The sequence below is a fragment of the Melanostigma gelatinosum genome (assembly GCF_949748355.1).
Source record: "Melanostigma gelatinosum genome assembly, chromosome: 11".
NCBI classification, from domain to species: Eukaryota; Metazoa; Chordata; class Actinopteri; order Perciformes; family Zoarcidae; genus Melanostigma; species Melanostigma gelatinosum.
Genome location: NC_136644.1, coordinates 2,783,345 through 2,808,138, shown reverse-complemented (window position 1 = coordinate 2,808,138; position 24,794 = coordinate 2,783,345). Strand labels below are relative to the sequence as shown.

Below are 24,794 nucleotides of genomic sequence, written 5' to 3'. Positions count from 1 at the left end.
AATGTTTTTTTAACAAACTATACAGGCCTGTCCTCAAGTGTCTGGTCTACATTTCTCCTGCAGTCCAGGGGGTGGCGGTGTTTTTGCTCTATAACGTTGGACGTCAACACCCAAAGAATGAGGAAGAAGAAGACGCGGGGGTTGAAAGAATCGTTGATTGGCTATTTTAAGCAAGGAAGTTTGCCGGCGTGGTAGGCATTATCACGACACGCACGTTGGTGTCTCCGTGCGCTCTCGTATAGCCTTCCCGCTTCTGCGCAGCTTGACCCGGCTAAAGCTACCCAGCCTGCCCCCTGTGTCTATTTGCCCCTTGTGAGCAGCATGTCTGATTACGGCGGTCTGCCGACTAACGGAGTCGGCGCTGGGATGAAAAACGACGCTTTTGCTGATGCAGTACAACGAGCCAGACAGGTAATCTAGTGCTCTGCTACAAGAGAAGAAGACAGTCGGTGAGCTAACGTTGGTTAGCTGGTGGGAAACCGCAGCTAGCTTAATTACCCGTGACGTTAGCTGCTGGTAACTAGCACGCTAGCTAGCTAGTAGCTCAGCCATTCATTTGTCTTAACCTCTCGCCAGGTTGTGTAACGTTAGTCAGACGAAATGTTCGCGGGGTGGACTGAACAGCGGCAGCAACGTAGGTTACTATTTCATGTATAAACGTTAGCTAACAAAATGAAACTACTCGTCGCCACCGGGATCATTTGTGTTAAGTTAAACGGACTAACGTTAGCTACTTAAGCTAAGTTAGCACGGTTAGTTATTATTGTTAACGGTAAGCTGGTCATGAAGTTTCAGTCCTCGTCCATGTGTAAAACGCCATTTTAGAAGAATTGAACAATTAACAACGCTGTCATGGCACCATGATTGTTATGAAATAAGGTCAACTGACTGGCTCGTTATGTTTTATTGATAACTAGCATTAAGTGGACAAAAGGATGCTAGCTTAATAGGTTATTTGGTGACTGAAATTACGGGAACATTACTCAATGGCTCTTTCCTTCACGGTCAGGGTGTGAAGCTAACGTTACTTTACGGGCTTCTTTAGTTATCAATGTTCGAGCTACACATAGTAATTACTCGCATTATTGATTAATCGTGAATTCATCGAGTCATTTACTCGATTAGTCGAGGGACATCGCTAAACCCTATTTGCGATTAGCAGGCACATAAAGTAGAACATTTAGAATTTAGCAAAGTAAAATGCTCTCGTCAAAATTACAATCTTATATTCGTATTTTTAAATTATCAGTTAATTGTTTCAGATTATCAAGCTTTATCGAGGTGCTGCGAAGGCTCATTTTAGCCCCTCTATTTTAACTTGGGTACAAATATATTAGGCAAGAAGTAAGAGGTAACGTTACTCCAGCAATTTTTGTTTTGCACGTTCATGAAGTTCAGGCACTTGTGAGACACATTTAAAAACGAAAGGTCAAAATAGACTTTTAGTCCATAGTATAAGTCAAGCCCCAAAACTGCTGGATCCTACACTTCCCACAATGCATCTCAATACCATGTTAGACCCTTCCTGCCTGTTAAATGTGTGCGTCTTTCAAATGCCATACCTCCAACAAAGGCTGTCTGTCCTGATTTTGTAGTCTCAGGCCCAGATCACAGCATTAGTGTAGTGCTTCTTCAAATGAGATGATCTTTATTCATATTCACAATTTCAGGGTGTAGTGTAGACACTTAATCCGGTGTATGTCTTTCTAGATTGCAGCTAAAATTGGTGGAGACGGTGTTTCCTCAGTGAGCAACAACGGAGGAGCTGAGAACTATCCATTCCCGGCACAGAAAAGATCCCTGGAAGAAGCAGGTGAAAAATCGGCACTAACGGGCGGCTTGTCTGCATTTGTTAGTCTACATTGTAGATTCACTTTTTCTTCTGTTTTCAGATGAACCCGATGCCAAGAAGGTAGCATCACAGAGTGAAATTGATTCTGCATTGTGTACGTTAAATCACTAATCGATCCTATTACAAACACTTGCTCGGTTCAGTTTCCAATTGCTTACCGCATTGTCTTTCTCTGACAGCTATTGGAGCTCAGCTGGCGGCCCTGTCCCAACAAAGGTATACAGATATTTGTTGTTTGTTGTACAGCAGCACTTTAGGTGCTTGTGGTTATGACTTGGATATAGCCCTCATATATCATTGTTTTTTCTTAACTTGTCTGCAGTGCCAGACCCTCAACAATGACGGAAGAGTTCAGAGTGCCTGATGGCATGGTCGGTCTCAGTAAGTACACGCACATCATTTTCCTTAACCATGGACATGATGGCTGTGTTCAAACTAAAATCTGTGTTGTTGTTCCTAAAGTCATAGGCAGAGGAGGTGAACAGATTAACAAAATACAGCAGGATTCTGGCTGCAAGGTCCAGATTGCGCACGGTGAGATATGTGCAGACACCAGATTTACTAAATTGACAAATTAGAGTTTTTTTCAGCTTCTCTTAGCTTGATTAATATTTTCATATTCATTCACAGACAGCGCTGGTCTTCCAGACAGAACTGTTTCTCTGACTGGGTCACCAGATGCCATAGGGTAAGTTGGTTTTCCCATTTAAGATAATGCATTTCTCACTTGAATCTGCTCAACTCACAAAGACACGGTTTGGTGTACGGGGAGTTTTTGATGACTGATAGTTGGCACTATTGGGACTTTTCTTAGTCGAAGGAGTTTTGTCTCTAAGGCAGAACTTCCTTACAGGCGGTGTACAATTTGTCCCTTACAAAGATTGTCAAAATGAAACTCCAACTGGCCCTCACTCTAATCTCAATCATCTCTGCCCTATAAAGAACAGATTTGTTTAAGTCAATAGTGGTTACCAGCCTGAGTGGCTCCCATCAGAGCACAAAAGTGTCTTTAAACATGCTGGACAGAACAAAAAGTGGTGGCTGGCATCTCCCATTACTATTTCTGGCCGCAACACGTATGAACTCTCTTTGGTGCTTCAGTTCTTTGGCTGTCTCAGGCTCAGCACATCCATGCTCACCAACACTTGTCCAGGACAGTGAGTGTGGCGTATGAGCAGCAAGACAGTCTGACCTTGCTTTTTTTTTTTTTTTTTTTTTTTTTAAATAGTCCTTTACATCCAACGAGCCACGATACAATGAGTATATTTGATATATCACCCACCCCTATGTCAGTTGTTTAATCACCCTTCTGTCATTTGATTTTTGCCTCCAGGAGAGCCAAGGCCCTTATAGATGACATAGTGTCACGGGGTCATGAGGCACCTAATGGGCAGTCAGGTTCCATGCAGGAGATGATCATCCCCGCGGGCAAGGCCGGCCTTATTATCGGTAAAGGAGGAGAGACCATCAAACAGCTACAGGTAAGAATCACAGGGTACCTTAATATAACTCTATGATCACTTTAATCTATTGTAGAAATGATGATATGGGGGGAAGAAATCTGTGCTGGTTAAGAGCACTGAAACAAGTAAATGGTGTAACATGCTCATGTTAGTATATATGGTATATTTGCCTCATGTGATTAATGTAACATTCATCTCCTGCAAAATCTTAGGAGCGGGCTGGAGTGAAAATGATTCTTATTCAAGATGGATCCCAGCCACCCAACATCGATAAACCCCTACGCATCATTGGAGACCCCTACAAAGTGCAGGTATAGTACCTGCACAGTGGAGATGGTTTAGGCTTAGTGGGAGGTGTTTTATGCCCCTACTTCCCTTCCTAATCTTTGTTTCTTCTGTTGCTTCATTAGCAAGCAAAGGACATGGTGAACGAGATTCTCCGAGACAGGGATCATGCAGGCTTTGGAGACAGGAGTGAATACGGAGGAAGGATGGGAGGAGGAGGAGGAGGAGGAGGAGGAGGAGGAGGTGGTGGCGGCGGCGGCGGCATGGGTGGAGGAGGAGGGATGGGCGGTGGCGGTGGCGGCATGGGAGGAGGAGGAGGAGGAGGGATGGGAGGCGGCGGCAATGGCGGCGGCAATGATGGTGACGGCGGCGGCGGCATTGATGTAAGTAATTGTTTATTTCAGCAGTTAGTTGTTTAGTTTTGTATTTAAAGGCTATTTTTTTTCCAACCTGATCACAGCAGAGATCAAATTGCATAAAATGAACATGATTGACTGACTGTAGAATAATAATGTGCGGCTGCATGTTTACCATCATTTTGATTGATGGGTGAGACTCGACTGCTCTGAGCAGTTATCACAATTTCATTTGTAATTTTACAGATCGCTGTGCCCCGCCACTCTGTTGGAGTTGTAATTGGCCGAAGTGGGGAGATGATCAAGAAGATCCAGAGCGATGCTGGAGTGAAGATACAGTTTAAACCAGGTGAGGAGGATTCGCCGGCACCCCCATTTCATTATATGGCCGAGTGGTGTTTATGCATGGGTGGAGAAAAATATTATCTAATGAATCAAAACACCTGATTTGTCATCCCTTACAGATGATGGTACAGGTCCTGAAAAAATTGCCCATATTATGGGTCCACCAGACCAGTGTCAGCATGCTGCATCAATCATCACTGACCTGCTACAGAGCATCCGTGCACGAGAGGAGGGCGGGCAGGGGGTAGGTGTTTAAATAGTTTAAGTGTTGATCTTGATTTACTGTGCTTTGCTGTGGAGCAGTCAAACCAAACGTACGGCCTGTTTCTTCGACAGGGCCCCCAGGGTCCTGGTGGAGGGATGTCACCTGGCGGGCGTGGCCGAGGTAGAGGCCAGGGATGGGGCGGCCCTCCGGGAGGAGAGATGACCTTCTCCATCCCGGCCCACAAATGTGGGCTCGTCATTGGCAGAGGAGGAGAGAATGTCAAGTCCATCAACCAACAGACCGGTGCATTTGTGGAGATATCTCGTCAGCCGCCACCAAACGGTGACCCTAACTTCAAAATGTTCATCATCCGAGGGTCCCCACAACAAATTGATCACGCAAAGCAGCTCATAGAGGAGAAGATTGAGGTACGTCCAAGTGACTCAAGGAGCAGAGAAGGAATGCATTATTCTGCTGTCAAAAGAACATCCTCTTATATGAGTAGTGAGTGGTTTAAATGTTTTTCTTCTCTTTCCAGGCTCCATTGTGTCCAGTGGGCGGTGGTCCTGGTCCAGGAGGTCCAGGGGGCCCAGGTGGTCCAATTGGTCCCTATAATCCAAATCCTTATAATCCAGGGCCTCCTGGTGGTGCTTCCCAGTAAGTAAAACCCACAAACACTTGAATGAATTTATTATTTTTTTTAAATTTGGGGGAGACTGATGGATAAGCAGTTTGTTTAAACGGTCCTGTTCTTCTCTGCAGTGGTGGCTCGCCTGGTGGCCCCCAGTACTGTCCACAGGGCTGGGGAGGTAACTACCAGCAGTGGCAAGCCCCGGGTCCACATGACCCCAGTGAGTCCCTTACTTTGTGCACTCACTTAAATTCTTCCCCAAATATTGTTTCTGTACTTGCCTCAAATGTTGACCTTTTTTTTAAAGGCACTTTGTTAATTGTTTGGGGTATATAAATTGAATTTCATTACTTCATTTAAACCGTTCCCACCCCCCTCGTTAGGTAAGGCGGCAGCAGCAGCAGACCCGAACGCAGCATGGGCGGCATACTATGCTCAATATTATGGTCAACAGCCAGGAGGTGCCATGGCAGGCCAGAATCCTGGAGCCCCTGCAGCAGCACCACCAGGGGACCAGGGCCAAGCACCACAGGCCTCTGGGGGCCAGCCAGACTACACTAAAGCTTGGGAGGAGTACTATAAGAAGATGGGCATGGGTAAGTGGGATCTGAGACAGTTAATTTTGTTAGTGTGAGCTTTAAGCTACAGGGTTCTGTCTGGGAGAAGGGAGTGTTTCTTCTATTCATTTAATTAATCAGTCACCCTGATGTCCGTAGTTAACTGAAATGAAACTAGCACGTGACTGTGCATCCAGTATAAGTGTTTGTTTGTTTTTTGTTTTTCAGCCCAGCCAGCTGGGGGGGCTGGAGCTGCTCCAGGTGCTGCAGCCGCCACTGCAGCAGCAGCAGGCGGAGGTGCAGCTGGAGGCCAGCAGGATTACAGTGCTGCCTGGGCTGAGTACTACAGACAGCAGGCTGCCTACTATGGACAGCCAGGACAGCCTGGACAGGCAGCTCCTCCACAGCAGGGACAACAGGTAGCACATCAATGACCAGTGCCTGAAATTAACCTTGTGGCTGCCGAGCTCTAGTAAGCAAATGTTCCCATTTCTTTACAAACTGATAACATTTTGACTCTGTCTCATTTCAGGCCCAGTAAACGACCGGCGTGGCCCGTTGGCAGGTTGTGATGGCTCTCTGGACTTGTTTGTTTTTTCTATCAAGAGGTTTCATTTTTGGCTTCAACAAGACAAGACCACGGTTTACTCATCCACCAAGACATTTTCTATTCGAACCTTCTTTGTTTTTTTAAAGTCAAAAGTGAAGAAAAGGGAACATGATAGCCCATGCATTGAACAAAGCACTAAACAACTACTTGGGTTAATATTCGGTTTGCCCCTTCACCTCACCCACACCGTGTAATACTTTTGCTCATTTAAAAAAACATTAAATAAGCATCTTTGTTTGCAAGCTAGCACAACAGAATATCAACATCGACTCACATTTAAGTGTTTTTCCCCTTCGATTTCCTGAGGGTAAAAAATTGTTTAGCAGTATTTTGAATATACTCCGAAGTTATGCTTGTAAGAAAAAAAGCAACATTTTTGGTCTTTTTCTGTCTTTCTTTCTTGTTCTTGGTACTTTTTTAACCTCATTTTTTTAAGCATTCCCAGTGTATCAGTTGCAGGAGTATTTCTTTTTTTTTTCCTGCTATTATGATTTCTGATTTTAATTTTATTCATTGTAATTATTTTCCTTAAGAGGGCTGTGTGTGTCTGTATACAGTGTATGCTACTGAACAGAAATGTATGAGAGTTGGCTGTAAAAAGGCACAAACTGTCCTGCAGAATGTAGGTTGGTATGTGTGTGTGTGTGTGCGCGCATGTATGAGTTTGTGTGCTTGACTGCCCTCAATTTAATTTCTCTATTGTTTTTTTGTTTTGTTCCAATGGCTTCCGTTACTGTATGCTTTTTTTTTTTTTTTTTTTTTTTTTTTTAGATGTTATTTTTTACTGCTTGTTTTTAAATACTTAAAATAAAACATTGAAATTACATTTTTTTTGCTTGTGTTCATGACTAACATGGTGTTTGGAAGTTAGATGTTCCCCATTGTATACGTATTGCTCGAGTCGTTTTAGATTAAACGCGATATCTGGCTGGTATATTGTGTTGTGTTGAAAGTCACACTGATACAACACGCACACACCTGGACCATTTCGTGGACGCCACTCCTGTAGTTCCCTTCCTTCTGATGGACGTATCCACCGGCGAGTGAGGGCGGTCTCGTGCATCCCGCCGACCAATCGCGACGATCCTGACTGCATCGAGGGACAACCGTGCAGTGGGAGATGGCGCCCAGCTCGAAATCAGAAAAGGACGATGGCAAGCAGAAGGCTCAAAGAAAACACAAAGACCATGTCGTGAAGCTTCTCATGCGTGGGAAGGTAGGCGAGAATCCACAAAACGTGTGACGTTAAACACGAATGGAGTGGTTCCTAAATAACGCAACACCGCTCCGGTGAAATCCTTGGTTTCTTGGGCTAGCTGCTAACTAACTCGGAAGCTAGCATGTAACGCTAATTGCAGGCAGCTGGCTTATTGGCCAATGCTACAAAGTATGAAAACCTCGAGCGTCTTCTGGCAACGTCTCTCTTTATTTGCCTCTCCTGGTGTAGTTTACCAACATGTTCGTAGACCTTTCGGTGTTAGCGTGCTAGCTAAGTTAAAGCTCCACCAGAGTTAGCTTCAGCAGTACTGCACAGCTCATAAATACCACCTCAGGTACACCGTTCATCACGTAACGTTAACCATGTTACGTTAGACTACTGCTTACTGTGTGGGCTCGAGCCTCTTGGAATACTTCAGGTTAGGTGTTTTACTGTGCAGGGCCTCGAAAGAAACAATGTCCCTTGTTTGTTTTTTGTATCCACAGCCATTCAGTAATACTGCAACTTCCATGTCTTCTACACACGTTTATATGCTTAATGTTACACACTGTAAGTGATACTTGTTGGGTCTATTTCTTTAACCCAGTCTCTTTGCCTGTTCTGCAGCTGTCGGGACAGTTTTCTCAGCGTCTGTTCAGGAAGCTGCCGCCTCGAGTTTGTGTCCCATTAAAGAACATTGTCAGCGAGGAGTTCCTGAGAGCAGGGTCAGTGTGTGTGTTTGATGCACTGTCTGAATATGATCCTGCTATCCCAAGTTTAAAATATGTAAACCTCATTGTGAGGAGCTCATTAGGATCATTTAACAGAATAAGTATAGCTGAATATTATGACATTGATTAAGAAACTGTCACGTCATGGTTGATACCTGTGCTGCATAATGAGGTAAATATCTGTGCCAACACTAATCTGGCATATGCATCCCTACCACCTTTAGGATTGACTGTGATATTTCTTTTAAGCGGAGGTGCGTATGACAGTGGTGTGTCACTTTCTTTGGTTCCAGACATGTCTTTCTTGGCTTCACCAAATGCGGCCGCTACATTCTGTCCTACACCAGCGACTGTGGAGAAGATGATGATTTCTCTTTTTACACCTACCATCTGTATTGGTGGGAGTTCAACCTGCACAGTAGACTCAGACAGGTAAAAGAAAGGACTTGTACTCATTAACGCCGCAATGTATTCTATCCAAAATATTCACATACAGACAGAAGTGCTATGAAGATGTAATACCATGTTATAACTGGATATCTTGGATATGTATCATATCTTGTTCTTTGTCTGATGTCTGCTTCTTCTCTTCAGGTCCATCACGTACGTCTGTTTGCAGGCGAGGAAATCTACAGCGACCTGTACCTGACTGTGTGTGAGTGGCCAAATGACCACTCCAAAATTGTCATCTTTGGCTTCAAGTAAGGAATAATTAACATGTAAATCAACCGCTTTGTGGGGCTAAATCAGTCTGCGCTAGAATTGTGTTATTGCAGTGTGTAGGTAATGAGTAATTTATATGTGCACGTGTGGTTCTACCTGCCAGCACACGCAGTTCAAGCTCCGTTCTGATGAACTTAATGATGAGTGATGAAAACAACAGAGATATCTACATCACTGTCGCCTCCATGCCTCCTCCTAAACCTTGCTCTTACTGCTGCCCTGTTCCTTCAGCCACCACCATACGCACAGGTAAACACAGCTAGACCCGTAGATGGACTACTTTACTGTTCTCACTCTCTCGTGTCTGATTTACTCATATTCTCTCCCCAGGAAGTGGGGAGTGTCTGGAGCACGGCTACGTACTCAACAGCAGGTACCAGGTGGTGTACCCGTTCCCCACTTTCCAGCCAGCGTTCCAGCTGAAGAAGGACCAGGTCATCCTGTTGAACACCAGCTACTCTCTGGTGGCCTGCGGCATCTCGCTCTGCCCAGGTAACACACACACATTTAGCAGTTTTCAGCACATTGCCTGTACCTAAAAGCAGCCCATGCATTTACAATCTTCATATGTTAGATGTTGTTTGCAGATAGGATGCACACTTACAGTTACTGTGAGGAACGTAATACTGATGCCTCTTTATGACCTACATAAGTAAATTACACCTTTTCTTAATGGACTCTGATGCTTGGAAAGCACCACATTTGTTCACGTGGACCGCTAAAATGAACACAAAATGAAAGTTCCTTGTAGGAGCTTCAATGGGTCTAATCTCTGTTGTGTACAAAATGCAAACTTGGCTCCACAGTGTCACCCTGATAAAGATAAAATGACCAATTGTTGCGCCTGAAACTCATTTTCTTTCTTATTTATCCACGCCTGTAAGATACTTCATTGTCTGATATTCTGTAGCCAGATTTCAGCATCTGTTTGTGTGTGTCTTCCAGGTAAGCAGGGTCAGTCATCGCAGATCCTTTACACAAAGAGAGCAGCTCTGTCGAGTCAAGCCTCCACACCTTCTTCCTCCCCATCCGTGGCTTCTTCTTCCCCATTACCTCAGGGACCCCCCGAAAGCCGACCGCCACCTAGCAAACCTGCTCCAATTCCCTCATCTCCAAGCCAATCACAAGCAGCGGTGCGAGCCCGGGAGTTTGCGGCTGACCTCTTCAGGCGGGCCCAGGGAGGAGGAGGAGGAGGGAAAGAAAAGGAAGGCCAGGCAGAAAGGAGACCAGTTGATGATGGTGAAAAAGAGGCAGAGCAGACACCAGGAGACAAAGGGATAAATGTAGAGAGGAGGGGAGAAGAGGAGGAGGAGGAGGATTGTAGAGAGAGGAGGGATGAGGAGAGACGGACTAGTTTACCACAAGCGGCAACGTCAGGTGGGAGCCACAGTTTGCCACAGTGCTCTGAACAAGTGATGTCTCCTGCCTCCTGTTCCTCATGCCCTTCATCCCCGCCGACCCCATCCTCATCCCAGGAGGTCGGCCCCAGCGAGCCCGGATATGTCAACTATTCACGTCTGCACTATCGCCTTCAACAGCCGGGGGCAACTGAGCAGAATGCCGGCGGTGAAGGAGGTGAGAGGAGGGGAGGACACACACAGAAGGAAGGTAGAAATAACCCTCCAGTGTGCAGCTGCTGAACGGCGTTCTTCTTCTTCTCTGTTTCTGTGTCTCCAGGTTATGAGGACGATAAAGTTCAGCTGCCTTTCACAGTCACTGACCTTAAAGGCCGGAACCTGCAGCTGGTCACTGGGCCACACAATGGACAGGTGCGTATTAGCGTCGGCAAACAACAACTTTCTATTTAAAGATAGTGGAGTAATGTCCACTATCACTACTCTCTCTCTGTGTGTCTCTCAGACAGACAGAGAGGGTTCTGTGTTAAATTTTCAACCTTTAAAAAGTTTGTGTACGTTTGAACCTGCGTGGTACTCTTGCAGAGTGTGTGCGTGGAGCAGCTGACTCTAGACTTTGAGTATCTTATCAATGAGGTGATCAGGAGCGACGCTGCCTGGGCCCCTCAGTTCTGCTCCTTCAGCGACTATGATGTTGTGATATTAGAGGTCAGTACACACACACACACACACACTATATCTAAAAACAATATTCAAACTATACACAGTTCTCCCTAAATACAGATGGGATTGCAAGTTCAAAGTCTTAGACCTGCAGTCTTTGTGTTCACAGTATTTTACAGAGCTATACACTAAATATTAACACTTGATTGAACCGATGCAGTACTTCCAGGTGCCGGTAAAAACAGCAAAATATACATTTTAATGTGTGTTGCAGTACAAACACTAAAAGCAATTTCCCCAAAGTTTTTGTGATTCTTGCGTTAAACTTATTATTAACACAACGGCATCCCTATTTACTACCTGGTTTCCCGTAGAGATATTTTAAGCTCTTGCGTTTCTGAGCTAAATAAACTAGGAATGTAGAACCGTCTGCATTTGACCTGGACCTGTGTACGATGTGTATCAGGTGTGTCCTGAAACCAACACCGTGATGATCAACATTGGTCTGCTGTTACTGGCCTTCTCCAACTCGGATGAGGAGCACTGCAGGTACTTGTCCGAAATAAACCCGAATCCTTCTCCAGCTGTGCAGCCGACACATTTCTCTCTCCCCGCTAATCTGCTTGTCATTGTTTTTGTTCCCAGGCCCAACACGTATCACTCCAACCTGCAGGTCAGCTGGGACCTTAACACAGGTGTGTGTTGCACCGTGGGTGTAGGGGACCTTACAGAGGTCAAAGGTCAGACCAGGTGAGGAGCATCTGCCACCCCCCCCCTCCCCCTCTGTCTCTTTCTTGTTAGGCTGTCTTTATTTCTATTGTGTTAAACATGTCCGCCTGTACTTCCGGTCAGTGGGAGTGTGTGGAGCTCTTACAGGAAGTCCTGTGTGAACACAGTGATGAAGTGGTTGGTTCCCGAGAGCAGCTCCCGTTACATCAATCGCATGACCAACGAAGCCCTTCACAAAGGTCAGTTGTATACACATCTGAGCACACATTCAGTGTCCTGATATCGAAATAAAAAATAAATCGCACACTTGGGCTGCATTCAAACAAAATTAGACGTTACGGAGAGAACTCCGGTCTTCCCGTTTATTTGAATACGGTGAGTTTAGTCTGCGGCGATGGGGGACGGCGGGGCTTCCTGTGGCAAAATGTTTAACCACAATGAACTTCAATCGCGTTACCGGCGACCCAGAGCTGTACAAACCTGCCATGACGGAGCACAAAGACGTCGCTCGTGCAGCCGCTCGTGCAGCCGCTCGTGCAGCCGCTCGTGCCGCCGCTCGTGCAGCCGCTCGTGCCGCCGCTCGTGCAGCCGCTCGTGCAGCCGCTCGTGCACCGCTGCACAATCCTGCTCAACGTCTGATTTGTTGTGAATGCAGCCTGGCTTACAATTACTGGCACCTTTTGCTGCACTTGTACGAACTTGGTGTGAGTTAAAGTTTCACAAATTTTCGGGGAGTATGAATCACTGAGTTGGATGTGCTCGGATGTTATGTTGCCTGTTTTTAAGACAACGGTTCCAGCCACTGTTGGACGTTTTTACAGTCTTGTTTTTTGAAGTGTGTGTGTAGAGAAGTGTGACTTTTAATTCACTCACTCATCTTCTCAACTGTAGGCTCGTCCCTGCAAGTGTTGGCCGATAGTGACCGATGCACCTGGATTGTATTGTGAAGAAAGAAGAAGTGTCAAAGCAACAGACACCAAAGCACACACGGATACACGTGGACACGGCCTCGTCGTCAGCACGGAGCTCCACCTTAATCTGAGCACACGGTCAGCAACTGAGCTTTGGCAACATGAAGCTCAACACGTGTCAAAATGAAACCAAACAAGGAATGCTAGAGATGCTCTAAAGATGAAGTCTTTGGATGGTCTGTGTTTAATTTTACGTTTTGTTTTTGAATGTGTTTACTGCATTATTGCAACCACCAAAACGAAGAGCTGGACTGAACGAAGATTTTCTTCTTCTTTTTTTTATAAAGCCGTACTGTTATTGTAGTGCGAGTGTTTCTTTTGTGTGTCTGTAACTGAACATATGCAATATCTGCACCTGTGTGATGATCACCAAGAGGATTTCATCGTGTGTGTGTGTGTGCGTTTAATGTGTGTGCGTGCGTTTAATGTGTATGCGCGCGTGCGTGTGCGTGCATGCTTCAGAACAAGTTTTCTCGACTGTTCTGGACCCGTTCAGTCTAGCTGTGTTGGTTCAAGACTACAGTATTTAAAACGAGAGAAACTGAATCCAGTACTGGTCACTTGACTCTTTTTTTTTTTTTTTAACTTACGTCATGGAAGTGGAGGGATGTTGGGGGGGGGGGGGGGGTTACATGCTGTATGTTTACTGGCATGGAAGTACGACGAGGTTCTATTGGGATATTTTGTGACAATAAAACATTCAAAATTTCTTTGAGTCTGTTGATGATGTGAACGTTGCATCGTGGTGCTTGAATCCCTCTGTACTGGCTTGCAGGTCTAGTTTTTACTTCATTTCTCATGAATTACTGGATTGTTTGATCTCAAGTCACTCAAATATCAGGAAAACGAATCTGTTCTTTTCTTGAACTGGTTACAACTGAGTGATAGTGCAAACTTTCTGGAGGAGTTTTCTAAAGTTTGAATATAATAACTAATCACCTCATCAAGGAACTACCACCTGTACTGAAGGTTGGAATGATTAGAATTTGGCAATCATGGGTCACTGTGACCTCACACAACATGGTTTTTGACCCTAACTCAAGAATTTACACCTTAATTATGACAATTTCACACAAATCTCTAATGGGATCAAATGATGAAGCGAAGACATTTCGGACAGATGGATGTTAACTGCGACGTGAGTGGCGAGCCTGTGATTCTATCAACAGGAGGCCTCTGTTAGAAGTGGACATTAAAGAGGCAGCGACGGTTGAAGAAAAGATGCTTTTAAGTTGCATTACGTCTGAATATAGTCATTTTGGAGCTTGACCCATACTAAGGATATCTCAGTCTCTATTGCTTCTGTTTTTACCATTATTAGAATTAAAATCGAGCTCTCATGAGTTTCCCAACATTATGCAAGTGCAATTAAGTATCTGGAGTATGTTGAAGGCCCCAAAATATTGTAGGTGATATGGTTGAGCAATGACCATGAACAAAGTCCAGAGCGGTCCCATGAATAAAATAAATATGGCACAAGTTTTGAGAGCAATCACATCCTTTTAGTTAACAGTGAGAATAAAGCTACGAACGTCGATCACACATTGAAGTACAAAAGTCTTCTGAATCACATCAAGAGGATTTAGAAAAGGTTCAGTCAGTCTTTATAAGTGACATGGCAGGCAGCAGTTTTTATTTTGTAGTCTGCCCTCACCATATAAACACATGTAAATATACTCTTCTTTTACTCTTTGGTGGGATCTTGGTATTCAGACAGCACAACATCTGCTCATGCTGCTGGTTGAGCATGTGCTCTTTGGAAAGTCACCATGTTCACATGCTTGATCCACTATCGCAACAAAAACATAGTTCAGTTATCCGGAAGGTGCACAGAGCACAATGTGTTTCTTAAGGCAATAATGGTTGAACAACATACGAATAGTTTAGATATCTGACAATGTTCACAAAAGGTGCATAATATAGGTGATCTACAAAATGTTCTTGGGTGGGATTAGCATCTACCACGGTGTGTGTGTGGTGGTCCAGCAGTCGGTCTGTCGTGTGCGTGTGTTTGTACAATAGAGATAAATGGATGATAAGTAGATAAAATGATGGTTGGATTAAAAAACAGCAAACTGGGCAGAATCATCACGACGATGCTGGACTGTCAATGTTTCATTGTGGTTTTTTTCACAGCAAAACATTCACGACAAGACTACTTCACAGGACCGTCATTTATTAATCCACCAATACAGAATATATAGAATACAAGCTTTTTGCTCTGTCTAGGAATCTCTCAAAGGCACAGGGTATCTGTTCATCGGCCATATTAATAAGAAATGACGAAGTAAAATATGGCATCCGCACTTAGCTGTCAGTCAACATCCACGTCCCAACAAAATTCATAATGCAGTATCATTCCAGATGCTACTCTGAGATTTAAAATAAAAATGTATATTTCAGCCAGTTCTGTTCACTATGCTTCCCTGCATAGTCACTGCTTTAAAGGCAAGGTAGGAGATATTTATGAGTTTAAGAGTACAAAGAAGAACACTTCTCATCTTTCCACAGCAATCAGGTCAGTGGTTAAGGCGGCGGGGCAGGAGGGAACCAAGACTATGTACAATAGAGTTGAGGCTGGACAGGAGTGGCTCCAGGCAACTAGCCACTGAAAACAGGGAAGGCACGGGGAAGAGGGAAGGACCGTAACATATCAGGTGAAGGCAAAGAGAAGAAGAATGGCAGCAGCACAAAAGTACAAAAAGGCTCTTCCACATGTTCACATGATTGCAGACACACCGGACGACAACACGCTCGACACCAAACAGCAGCTGTTTGCAAAACCTGAAGCGTACACAGAATGTCAGAATGGGATGGCACGATGTTAAACTTAAAGCAAAGGTGTGTGTGTGTGTGTGTGTGTGTGTGTGTGTGTGTGTGTGTGTGTGTGTGTGTGTGTGTGTGTGTGTGTGTGTGTGTGTGTGTGTGTGTGTGTGTGTGTGTGTGTGTGTGTGTGTGTGTGTGTGTGTGTGTGAGAGAGATAATTCTACAAATGAGTGGCTACGGTTGTGTGCCGTCGGTCAGAGTGTGCAGGTTGAAACTGGTCCTGGGCAACTTGGCGGGCGGCTCCATCGGGTCCTTCTCGTCATCCATCGCACTCAGAGAGCTGGACTGCAGCACGAGATCGCCGCCCTCGTCCTCGCTCTCCTCGTCCTCATCGTCCTCTTCTTCTTCTGATGGAGAAAGGGGGCATTGACGTGGCATTAAGTGACCCGATGACAGGCTGACGGCTGATCATATGAAACTGATCATATTTTGTGAGGAGGATCGCGGTGACATTACCTTTCTCCAGGTCGCGAGAGATTCGGCTCTTGACAGCGCTGGCAAACTGCAACGCAGATTAAGAATTGGACATTTATAAACATGCGTCATCAGACTGATCCCATGTGACTGTATGTGCAGACACGTACTTCTCCCATGACCGCAATGGGTGTCACTCCTTTAGCCTGGGCCACCCTGTGTTCTATCAAGTAGTACATGTACTCGTCATACAGCAAGCGGATCAGGTGAAAGGAGCCAAAGCTGGCAGCACTGCGCAGAGTCAGGTCCCGGATTACCATAGAGCTGGTCAGAAGGCACAGAAGACAATTATCTTCCACATAAAACCAAATCCTTTTTACACACTGTACACAGTTTGTCTTTGTCCTCTCACCTATAGAAGGACCAGTTGAGCAGGAAGACCTTGGCAGCCCTTGGCAGGGCGACGGAGTTGTGCTCGTAGGGCTTCAGGGCCTCTGAGACAACACCGTCCAGCCAGGTAGCCCACTGCTCAAGAGAGTTCTGCTGCTGCAGAGTCATTTTAAAGTCCTGCTCCAGCCGCTGTACCACTTGGTCCTCACACTGACACACCCAGGATGCCTGCTCCTGAGGGGGGGGGGGGGGGGGGGGACACGGGTCATGTTTCTGCTCTATTTCACTCAGAACACGAGTGTACAGTCATGGATAGGAGGGTGAGATAGCAGTACACACCTGTACGTTAGTGAAATCAACCCGGTTGAGGTCTGAGAGCATCTGGTTGATCTGGGCTGTGTTCTGCAGGACAGCGCGGGCTGCCTGGGCCAGGTGGTTCAGGCTGGTATAGCGGCGCAGCGTCTGGGAGAAGGAGCCCACACACACCACCTGAAGGACAGAGGGAGGAGGAGGAGGAGGAGGAGGAATCAGGAGATGGCTCATTTCAAGAGGCAGCCACACTAAGGGCCCAGTTCACACTCTGGGCTGATGTGCATCCATTCACGAGACTACAGCACCCCAAGACACACCGAGGACACACTGAGATCAATACAACAATAAAACTCCAGACATTTAAGAGGCATTGCCTTGCCAGATGTGAACTGTCTGAACTGCATCTAGACAACATCTGGATAGATCTGAAACGCTGTTAACATCTGACCTAGAAAATGGTTGCAGAGCTCTGTCTTAACAGCGAATCGGTGCAGAAGCCCACAAATACCTTTATGCGAACCATCTCTTCTGGGATGTTCATCATGGCGCCTGTCAACCAATTCTCCAGACTCTTGGCAAAGTTGCGAATGGCCTGAGTTAAGGCACCTGAGGGAGGGATGGTGTTGAGAGTTTACATTCATATTTAAACACAGAGGAACTTGCCCCCAGATTAAGTCCCCTTTGCTGTAAATCAGTCAATTAGTCTTGATTGCCTCACTCCACAGTTTTGTATAGACGCCCCTTACGGGCCTTGCAGACTTACTCGGGATGGGTCTCAGTACGTCAGAGATGAGGATCTCCACCAGAGTCTGGTAGAGCAGGTTGTCGCACTCTTTCGTCCAGCGCAGCACTGGCTCATACTTACACAGCACCACCAGGCACGTTTTGGGCAGACGCTTCTCCGAATCATTGTGCCTGGAGGGGGAGAGGACACCACATTCATACTCGTTACAGCAGTGGATGAGATGTACGTGCCAGTGTTTCTTTCATTGGCTGAGTGTGTTAATGACACTTACAGGTTGAGTGATTCTGTGTCACTGCTCTGGCTGAACCTCCAGAAGGATTTCCACAGTGTCTCCACGAGGGTGAACTGAAGGTTGACCATCACGTCCAGAATGGCCTGCGGGGATCACACACACACAATACCACGGAGGTGTCGAAACCATTACCAAACCAGTAGCTACATCAAGGCTATGAGGCGTGGGAGTGGAGAAAGAAGAAAGCTGAGGTCAGTGTGCGTGTCCCGTCTTTGTCCATGACTGCCTACCTCACAGTGCTCTCTGTAGAGAGTCTGGAAGGCCTTGAGGTGTTCTAAAAGGATCCCATCAGGCAGGGTTCCATCTTGCAGATCAATGTCCACAAAGTCCGGCAGAGGCCTCGATGGCTCTGCACAAGAGACAGCAGTCGTTCACGGCTTGTACAGCGGAGTACCAAAAGTACAGAGGACACAAATAAAAAGTATTCTTTTCTTTTAAATAAAATGAGAACATTTGTTGCTCACCAAGAAACTGCTGATACTGTTGCACCTGCGCCGAAATATCACACAGTGCCCCCGCCTGCTGCTGACCCATCCCACCTGATGTCCCATTGTTGATCCCCTGTGCCTTATGAAGCGGCTTTATCCTATTGGACAGAATACCCATCAATCAGGGGGACAGTGAGAAAGAGTCACAGGGAAGCACTTGGAGCTGCAATACCATCGTAAGCTAAGCGACTGATACGTCTTCTTTGAATGGATCATCTACCACGAAGTCTTGATAAGGGACACCGGTGCGGCCTCGTGTGGCTACCTGTTTTTCTGTGAGAAAGGCTGCTGCCTCATCGCCATGTGCTGCTGTTCATCCATCAGCCGGAGCAGTGGGGAACCAGATTTGATCCTCAGACCATAGTAGTGGTACTTTGAGTTCCCTCTGAAACACACACACAATGAGTTATGCCCTGAGATACTCGTCGAGCTAAATATATGTGTGTGTGTGTGTGTGTATACCTGGTTCCTAATCTCCGTGTACGTAGCCCCACGAAGACAGACCTGATGAGTTTGCCGAAGGATGCAGCGTTAACGGGCTCTAGTTTCTGCTCCTGGCAGTGCAGCAGGTAGTGGTAGTAGAGGGTGCAGCGAGGTAAACTCACCCCCTCTGCCCCCTCATAGTTATCACACAGCCACTGCACCTAGGGAAGACGGGCCGTGCCACAATTTGAATTTATGAACTTTCATGTCTCCGATCGTAACCAGTACATTGTTCCCTTTGAACTGGAGCACTCACGGTAGCGGGTGGGGCGCGAGAGTTGGGGCTGGAGAAAGTCTGCCCTCCTCCACCTGCCGCCCCTCCTCCTAACATGTAACCTCCCTGAATGAGGTAGCCCCCTCCGCCTGCAGCAGCTGCCCCGCAACTGGCTCCCGCTGTTGCCACAGAGCCCGGCTGCGAGGTCACAGAGCCGGTGATGTCTGACTCGGTGGTGGGCGTGGTCTCGTAGTAGGAGGAGGAGGAGGTGGGAGGGGTCTGGGAGTAGAGGGGCGAGTCGGAGAAAGGGTAGTTGCTCGATCGACTGGACAGGAAAAGACGTGTAGGCGCACGCACAAACATACAAAAGTGTGACTGGGAAAGTAACACGGTGTGTGTGATCGATCGTGTGTGTGTGTCAACGTGCACACAGAGCAGCTTCCTCTCTACTCACATGGAGGATGCAGTAAAAGTCACGTCTCCTCCCCCTTCCACATACTGCACCTGGCCAGAGTACACATGCTCCACCTGGACAAGAATCAAACAGGACACTTAATGCAGAATTCCTTCATTTTTAGCCACTGTAGGGCAGCAGAACAAGCTGTTAACGCAATATTAACATATTATTACCTTATAAAGTTATGGCAAACAGTTGCCTATTACACACCGAGGAGCAAGTCCAATATGCACTCTCCTTATAGCGCTGTTCTTGCTCTCTATCAACTCTTGTGAGAGAAGCTGTCTCTTTAGCTGTTCCCCAGTGAGTCAGTAGCTTTGTCTGCGTGTCATTATGTAGAGGGCAGATAGTGTATCGTGGCTTTTTAAAAGCTTTTTGGCAGAGAACAGCTGCCTGCTGCTGCTGGAAACATCCTGGCAAAACAAACAATAAGCTGATGGTAAAACGCAACATAAAAAGTCAGGTGAACTGCAGCTTTGGGGTTTGATTCAAATAAAAGGACATGCACTGTTAGTATAAAATCATAAATTGGAGCAGATTTTGACTCATTCTTTGCTAGACATCCAACTTAACACAAATAGCAATGAGCGGAGAGTGAAAGAGATAATAATAAATTAACCATATTTCTTCTGATACTCAGCATATTGTTGTTCGCCTGAAGGAAGAGCGCTTTGCTCCATAACTGGCTGATAAGAGGGTTTGCTTACTGTCATTACTGACATTTATAAATGGAAGACCACCGTCTCACAGCCATCCTGAAAAATAATTGAAATCGCCCTGAAATCATTGTAAACCGTCAAAAATTCTAAATGTTATCCTTTTGCTTTGTTCGTGTCATCCGTAGAGGTCACTTGTATAAAATGACACAAGCTCGTTCGCTCACTCTGCAGAGTTCAGTTTCCAGGTACAGCACAGGCCGTAGTGATGGAGGTGAAAAGACATGCAAAGCAGGCAAAGCGTTTTGTCAGAATGGCCACAGGGCTTTCTCGCCTACATCGCTCTCGTTCTATCTGCCTGTAGCAGAGAGCAGATCAACACTAAAAGATGCACAAATTACCTTTCATCGAACCTATTTATTGTATATTTTCTCACATGATACGAGACATGTCTTGTCTGTCTGTTTACCTCCTGGCTAATGTGCACAGACTGCAGCGTGTTGATGTGGCCAGACTGAGTCCTCTTGGCTGCCTGCGGCACCGCTTGCAACACTGACCTCTGCAGGTGAGTAAAGCCACAGCGTCAGATGGAACTATGGCCACCCGACCATCTGCTGTGACATGCTCCTGCGTGGTCAAACGGTAAACTATTGGTGTTTGTGTATATGTCTGCATCTTACCTGTTGGGTGGGCTGCACTGTTTGGACCGCCTGAGTGGGAACACCGGGGGCAGGTGGGTTGGAGTCTGACAGGCTGTCATTGGAGTGAACAGAGCCCTCTATGGAGGCCAGAGGGAGAGAGCTTTCATCAGGCGGTTGAACAAATCGACAGAAAAGCCACCAATACCACAAGTTCAGTACTCACGGCACACTGCCTCCAAATCGTAATAACAGTCACCGCAGAACATCGTACAACAAGGTTTTTTTTTTCTTTTTCTTCCACTGAGGACAGACTGACAGTGGGGAGGAGAAAAGAGTGCGTATGTCCAACTCTGCTTTCATCCTTATATCTTGCATGCAGAAGGGCAGCCTTGGACAGCTAATCTCGCCAGATGGAGAGAGGAATCATTCCATCTTGTAAACATGCAGATCAGATGAGAGAGGGAAATGAGAGATACACGAAGGATGATGGGGTAGAGCGAGAGACGGAGGATGGAGGGTGGTAGGAGGAGAGGGTGGTATTCACTTCCTTGTAGCCTTCAGGTGAAAAAAAACAATCTACTTAAAACTGTTTTGCACCGTGCTGCTCTCACTGTGCTGCTCTTAAGTGAAAGAAGTAAATTACTTTTTATTTAAACAACTTTAGCTGCAATGAACACATAATATGTTACACTTAGAGGTTACAGCGTTTCCCTCGGGCTTCTGCCGAAACATCGAATTGGTCACTTCTGTCTGGCGGCAACTTTTATACCTCAAACTTTAAGTAAATAAAAGTATGAATAGAACAAAAAGCACAATAGCTAAAGTACACCTCTTTAATAGTGCGTGATTACTACGTGAGCTGCATAACTGTACTGAGAAGAGCCCAGCTCTTTGTACTGCAGCCCGTAGCTATGAGGGAGGTTTTAATAAGCAGTTATTCAGCAATCGTACTCCTTCATGAGCCTTCGACGTGCCTCAGGCCTTCGAGTGTCACTCTGTGTGAAAGTGCAAAGTGTTACTTGATACCAGCAGGAGGAAAGATCTACGAATAGACGGCCCTAAAATAAACATGCAGGCAGACACCAGGGTCAGCTCTCTCTCATATCCAACACCATATCTTAAAAGTACCAACTCATTTGTTGTTTTTAATTCAAAATATAATTTTGAAAAAGCAATGGTCTGGAAGCGGTCCAAAGCCGCGTGAGCATGCATGACATGAATTACCACAGATACTCGCTTATCTTATCTTTTGTTCAACTGCAGGGTTGCACACTTAAGGCCATGTTGATTACATATGTCTTGTACCACAGACTCTCTGTTAATAGCAAAAGCAGCAGAGTCCAAGTTAAGTCAGGTTCTGTCCATCAGTCAGCCACGTTCCTCACAATGTATGCACCACCCACCCAACCAGACTGAGACCGATTAATCGTTCAGTATATAATAATATGTTATGAAAACAGTGAAGATGACCATTCCAACGTCCTAGAACCCAATGTATCATGGTGTCTGACCAACAGTCTAAAAAAAGCTAAAGATAATCAATTTACATTGATGTAAAACAGAGGAAAGCCTGAACCAGCAAATATTTGAGCTTTTCCTTTGATAAATGACTTAAAGATTCAATTCATTATCAAAGTTGTTGACAATTAATTTTCTGTGGATCAACTAATGCACTAATTGTTTAAAGCACTGTTTGATGCAACGTTAAAGAGATGGAGGCCCTGGTCACTTTAAAGATGATTAGGCAAAGATGCATACACACCTCCCCTCTGCACTGTTTGATAACTAGAATCAATCACAATGTGCCAGACAAACTGCCAGTCTCCAACCAGGACCCAGCCTGTTGCTTTTACCCAGATACACTGCCGCCTGCACAGACTGTACTCCATATCCTGCTAGAGAGACCTGTATCATGTCTGAGTGCAGGTATGTGTCCCCTCCATCATAGTCTCTCACCTGTAACGGTTACTATGATGTACTGGGGCGAGTTGCTCTGCCCATTACTCTTCTGGACCCCAGCATGCTGTATTTCTGGGTTCACGTAGTGCTGCGTGGGCGTGGTCAGAACCTTCTGGCTCTGGCCGGTGGGCGGGGCCTGAGAACAAAGTGCATCCTGTCCAGTTTTCGAGGCAGCGGTTCCAGAGGTCGGCGGGATCTCGGAGGACAGGAAGTGAGCCGTTGTCTTCGCGGACGAGGTCGTGGTGGCGGGAGGAGTTGCCATGGTTACTGCGTTGGCCTGCTGAGGCTGAAGGTCCTCGGAGTATCCAGAAGTTGCCATGGCAACCGATGCTTCGAAGGCCCGAGTTCTGCGGATAACACGAGAGACGGCCCTCATTAATGAGAGTGCTACCAAACATACATGTTATCGTACCCCTCTGTGGTGTGGCTACACGGACCTTGAGTGTGTGCGCTGACACGTGCGTGTGTGTGCACACGTGGACACGAACCAGTGGAGGACGTGGGGCTTTTTGTTGTAAACCATCAGTAGCCTAAAGCGTTTCCTGTTTGGTCACATATGAACATCTGAGCACCATAAATAAAGCAATGACATATATATTCAAAACAAGGTTCATTGGCGTGACCAGAGTGTTTCAGGTGAAACAAATCAACTAAATGACACACTTAAAATACATGACAGTATTCGACCATGGACAGTAGCAGATATTATCGTCTGGAAATGAACTCATTCATCTTTGGACCCACTGTCAGTCAAAACGTTAGTCCATCCCACTGGAGGATAAGCCACTCCTGCGTAAACCAACACGACCCTCCGGCACACCGTGTGCAGTGACTCAATGTCACACCAAAAACTTTTTCAAAGTCACAAAAAGATGATGAAGTACACTATACACTCATAGCTCAGCATTTAGAACTCATACACGAATGACTTCCGGGAGCAGTTTATTCCTAATCGATCTCAGGCTTTCTGAAGAGCTTGAAGAGTGAGTTGAGGAGACGGGTGATCGCTTCCTCAGCGAGGACTCGTGGAGTTGCGACGTTACCGAGAGCTACAGCTAGTTCCTCGTGTCGGATCGGTAACACATCTATAGCCGTGACACCACACACGTCTCCTTATCATTTCATCATGATCGAAACTGTAACAACAACAACAACAAAAAACTGAACAATCTTAACACATCAGCCAGAAAAGTACGAGCGGCACTACAAGACACACCCGCCATCTTGTGCTCTTATCAAATATCTGACATCGCCATAACAACAGTGTGCGATTGAAAAGAAGCGAGCAACCACTTTCATCACTCACGCGCTCGACCACTACCACCGTAACGACGACGGTTACAAACAAGCACGAGACCACATACGTCATGAGAAAAAATGAAATGATAATTATGAGATATATCACTTTTTCACCTCTAGTTTACCCCAATATTATCCTTTTAAGTCGTTGAAGTTTTTTCCCCTTAGATTTAGGTTGTTGTTGTTGACTCCCGTTGCTTGGTTCTTGTCGCCAGGACTACGGTGACTATGGCGCCTTGCCTTCACCGGGGCAACTGTTGCTATCCTCTCGTCATCGCCCCGCCCTGCACTAAATGCTGATTGGCTGACTTGCGAGGTGGTCGTAGCGTCAGTAAAATACCGTGCCATTCATTGGTGGACAGTTCCTGTCTGTCACTTTCACCAGAGCCGGACGTCAAATTACCACTTTCATTCTCACTGAATCTTACTTTTTAGATTGCTTGATGTTGCTGCCGCCATTTATCATCGATATGAGTTACATTAGTGCAAATCTTTTTGGACTTTATTACCCTGTATTATCTGTACATTGCATCTTCGTTTTATTCTTAATACTGTCAACCTTTGCACATCCTCAGAATATATCCCTGCACGTTCCTGTTTCGCTCTTTCAGTCTAAACTGTTGCAAAATATTTTTTATTTTTACTTTCTTCAATTCTACACCTAAGCACATTCCTTATATGTGTGAAAAGCTACGTGGCAATGAACCGGATTCTGATACCCCCTCCCCCCTATAGGCTTGTATTAATAATTTATATTACACCACATAGAAGTTGACGATTGATTTGAGTTGCTGTAGTATCACCAGTTGGCCTCTGAAATCTTCTGTACTGTGTGTGTGTGTGTGTATGTGCCACTTGCAGTGAATATCATTGTATCGCACGCAGCCTAGTTATCTTTGAGGTGAACGGATAGTGATCTCCATCCATTGCATGGCAGAGCAGAT

General features: G+C 45.8%; 3 protein-coding genes across 6 annotated transcripts; 2 read left to right on the top strand and 1 right to left on the bottom strand.

The window, feature by feature from the left end:
* Positions 1-223: 223 nt before the first annotated feature.
* Positions 224-7,123, top strand: khsrp (KH-type splicing regulatory protein). The gene is made up of 18 exons (XM_079277991.1): positions 224-411; positions 1,711-1,813; positions 1,893-1,946; positions 2,032-2,068; positions 2,175-2,233; positions 2,315-2,386; positions 2,483-2,540; positions 3,186-3,333; positions 3,528-3,626; positions 3,726-3,843; positions 4,174-4,305; positions 4,421-4,545; positions 4,638-4,934; positions 5,045-5,163; positions 5,269-5,357; positions 5,521-5,733; positions 5,923-6,113; positions 6,227-7,123. The coding sequence occupies exons 1-18, from the start codon at positions 322-324 to the stop codon at positions 6,233-6,235; spliced, it is 2,013 nt and encodes a 670-aa protein (XP_079134117.1). The 5' UTR covers positions 224-321; the 3' UTR covers positions 6,236-7,123.
* Positions 7,124-7,327: 204 nt separating this feature from the next.
* Positions 7,328-13,274, top strand: dcaf15 (DDB1 and CUL4 associated factor 15; the record flags this gene model as incomplete). The annotated part of the gene is given in 15 exon segments (XM_079278102.1): positions 7,328-7,348; positions 7,352-7,395; positions 7,397-7,520; positions 8,130-8,227; positions 8,527-8,665; positions 8,828-8,934; positions 9,060-9,205; positions 9,287-9,448; positions 9,902-10,531; positions 10,634-10,725; positions 10,897-11,019; positions 11,441-11,523; positions 11,620-11,724; positions 11,827-11,942; positions 12,595-13,274. Coding segments are annotated over 15 exon segments (2,046 nt in total). The 3' UTR covers positions 12,651-13,274.
* A 1,559-nt stretch (positions 13,275-14,833) lies between these two features.
* On the bottom strand, positions 14,834-24,096 carry rfx1b (regulatory factor X, 1b (influences HLA class II expression)). 4 transcript variants are annotated; one of them, XM_079279220.1, is made up of 18 exons: positions 23,965-24,096; positions 22,549-22,898; positions 20,632-20,729; positions 20,421-20,510; positions 19,293-19,366; positions 18,881-19,163; positions 18,604-18,785; positions 18,407-18,526; positions 18,118-18,239; positions 17,884-18,002; positions 17,633-17,736; positions 17,380-17,531; positions 17,125-17,222; positions 16,644-16,793; positions 16,327-16,538; positions 16,085-16,238; positions 15,957-16,002; positions 14,834-15,847 (listed from the first exon to the last, which is right to left on the bottom strand). In XM_079279220.1, exons 2-18 carry the CDS (start codon positions 22,868-22,870, stop codon positions 15,675-15,677), a joined length of 2,499 nt encoding a protein of 832 aa, XP_079135346.1. In that variant the 5' UTR covers positions 22,871-22,898; positions 23,965-24,096; the 3' UTR covers positions 14,834-15,674. The 4 variants fall into 4 exon arrangements, with proteins under 4 accessions (XP_079135346.1, XP_079135348.1, XP_079135347.1 ...); XM_079279222.1 differs by having other exon boundaries at positions 18,604-18,779; XM_079279221.1 differs by having other exon boundaries at positions 23,976-23,999.
* Positions 24,097-24,794: the final 698 nt, after the last annotated feature.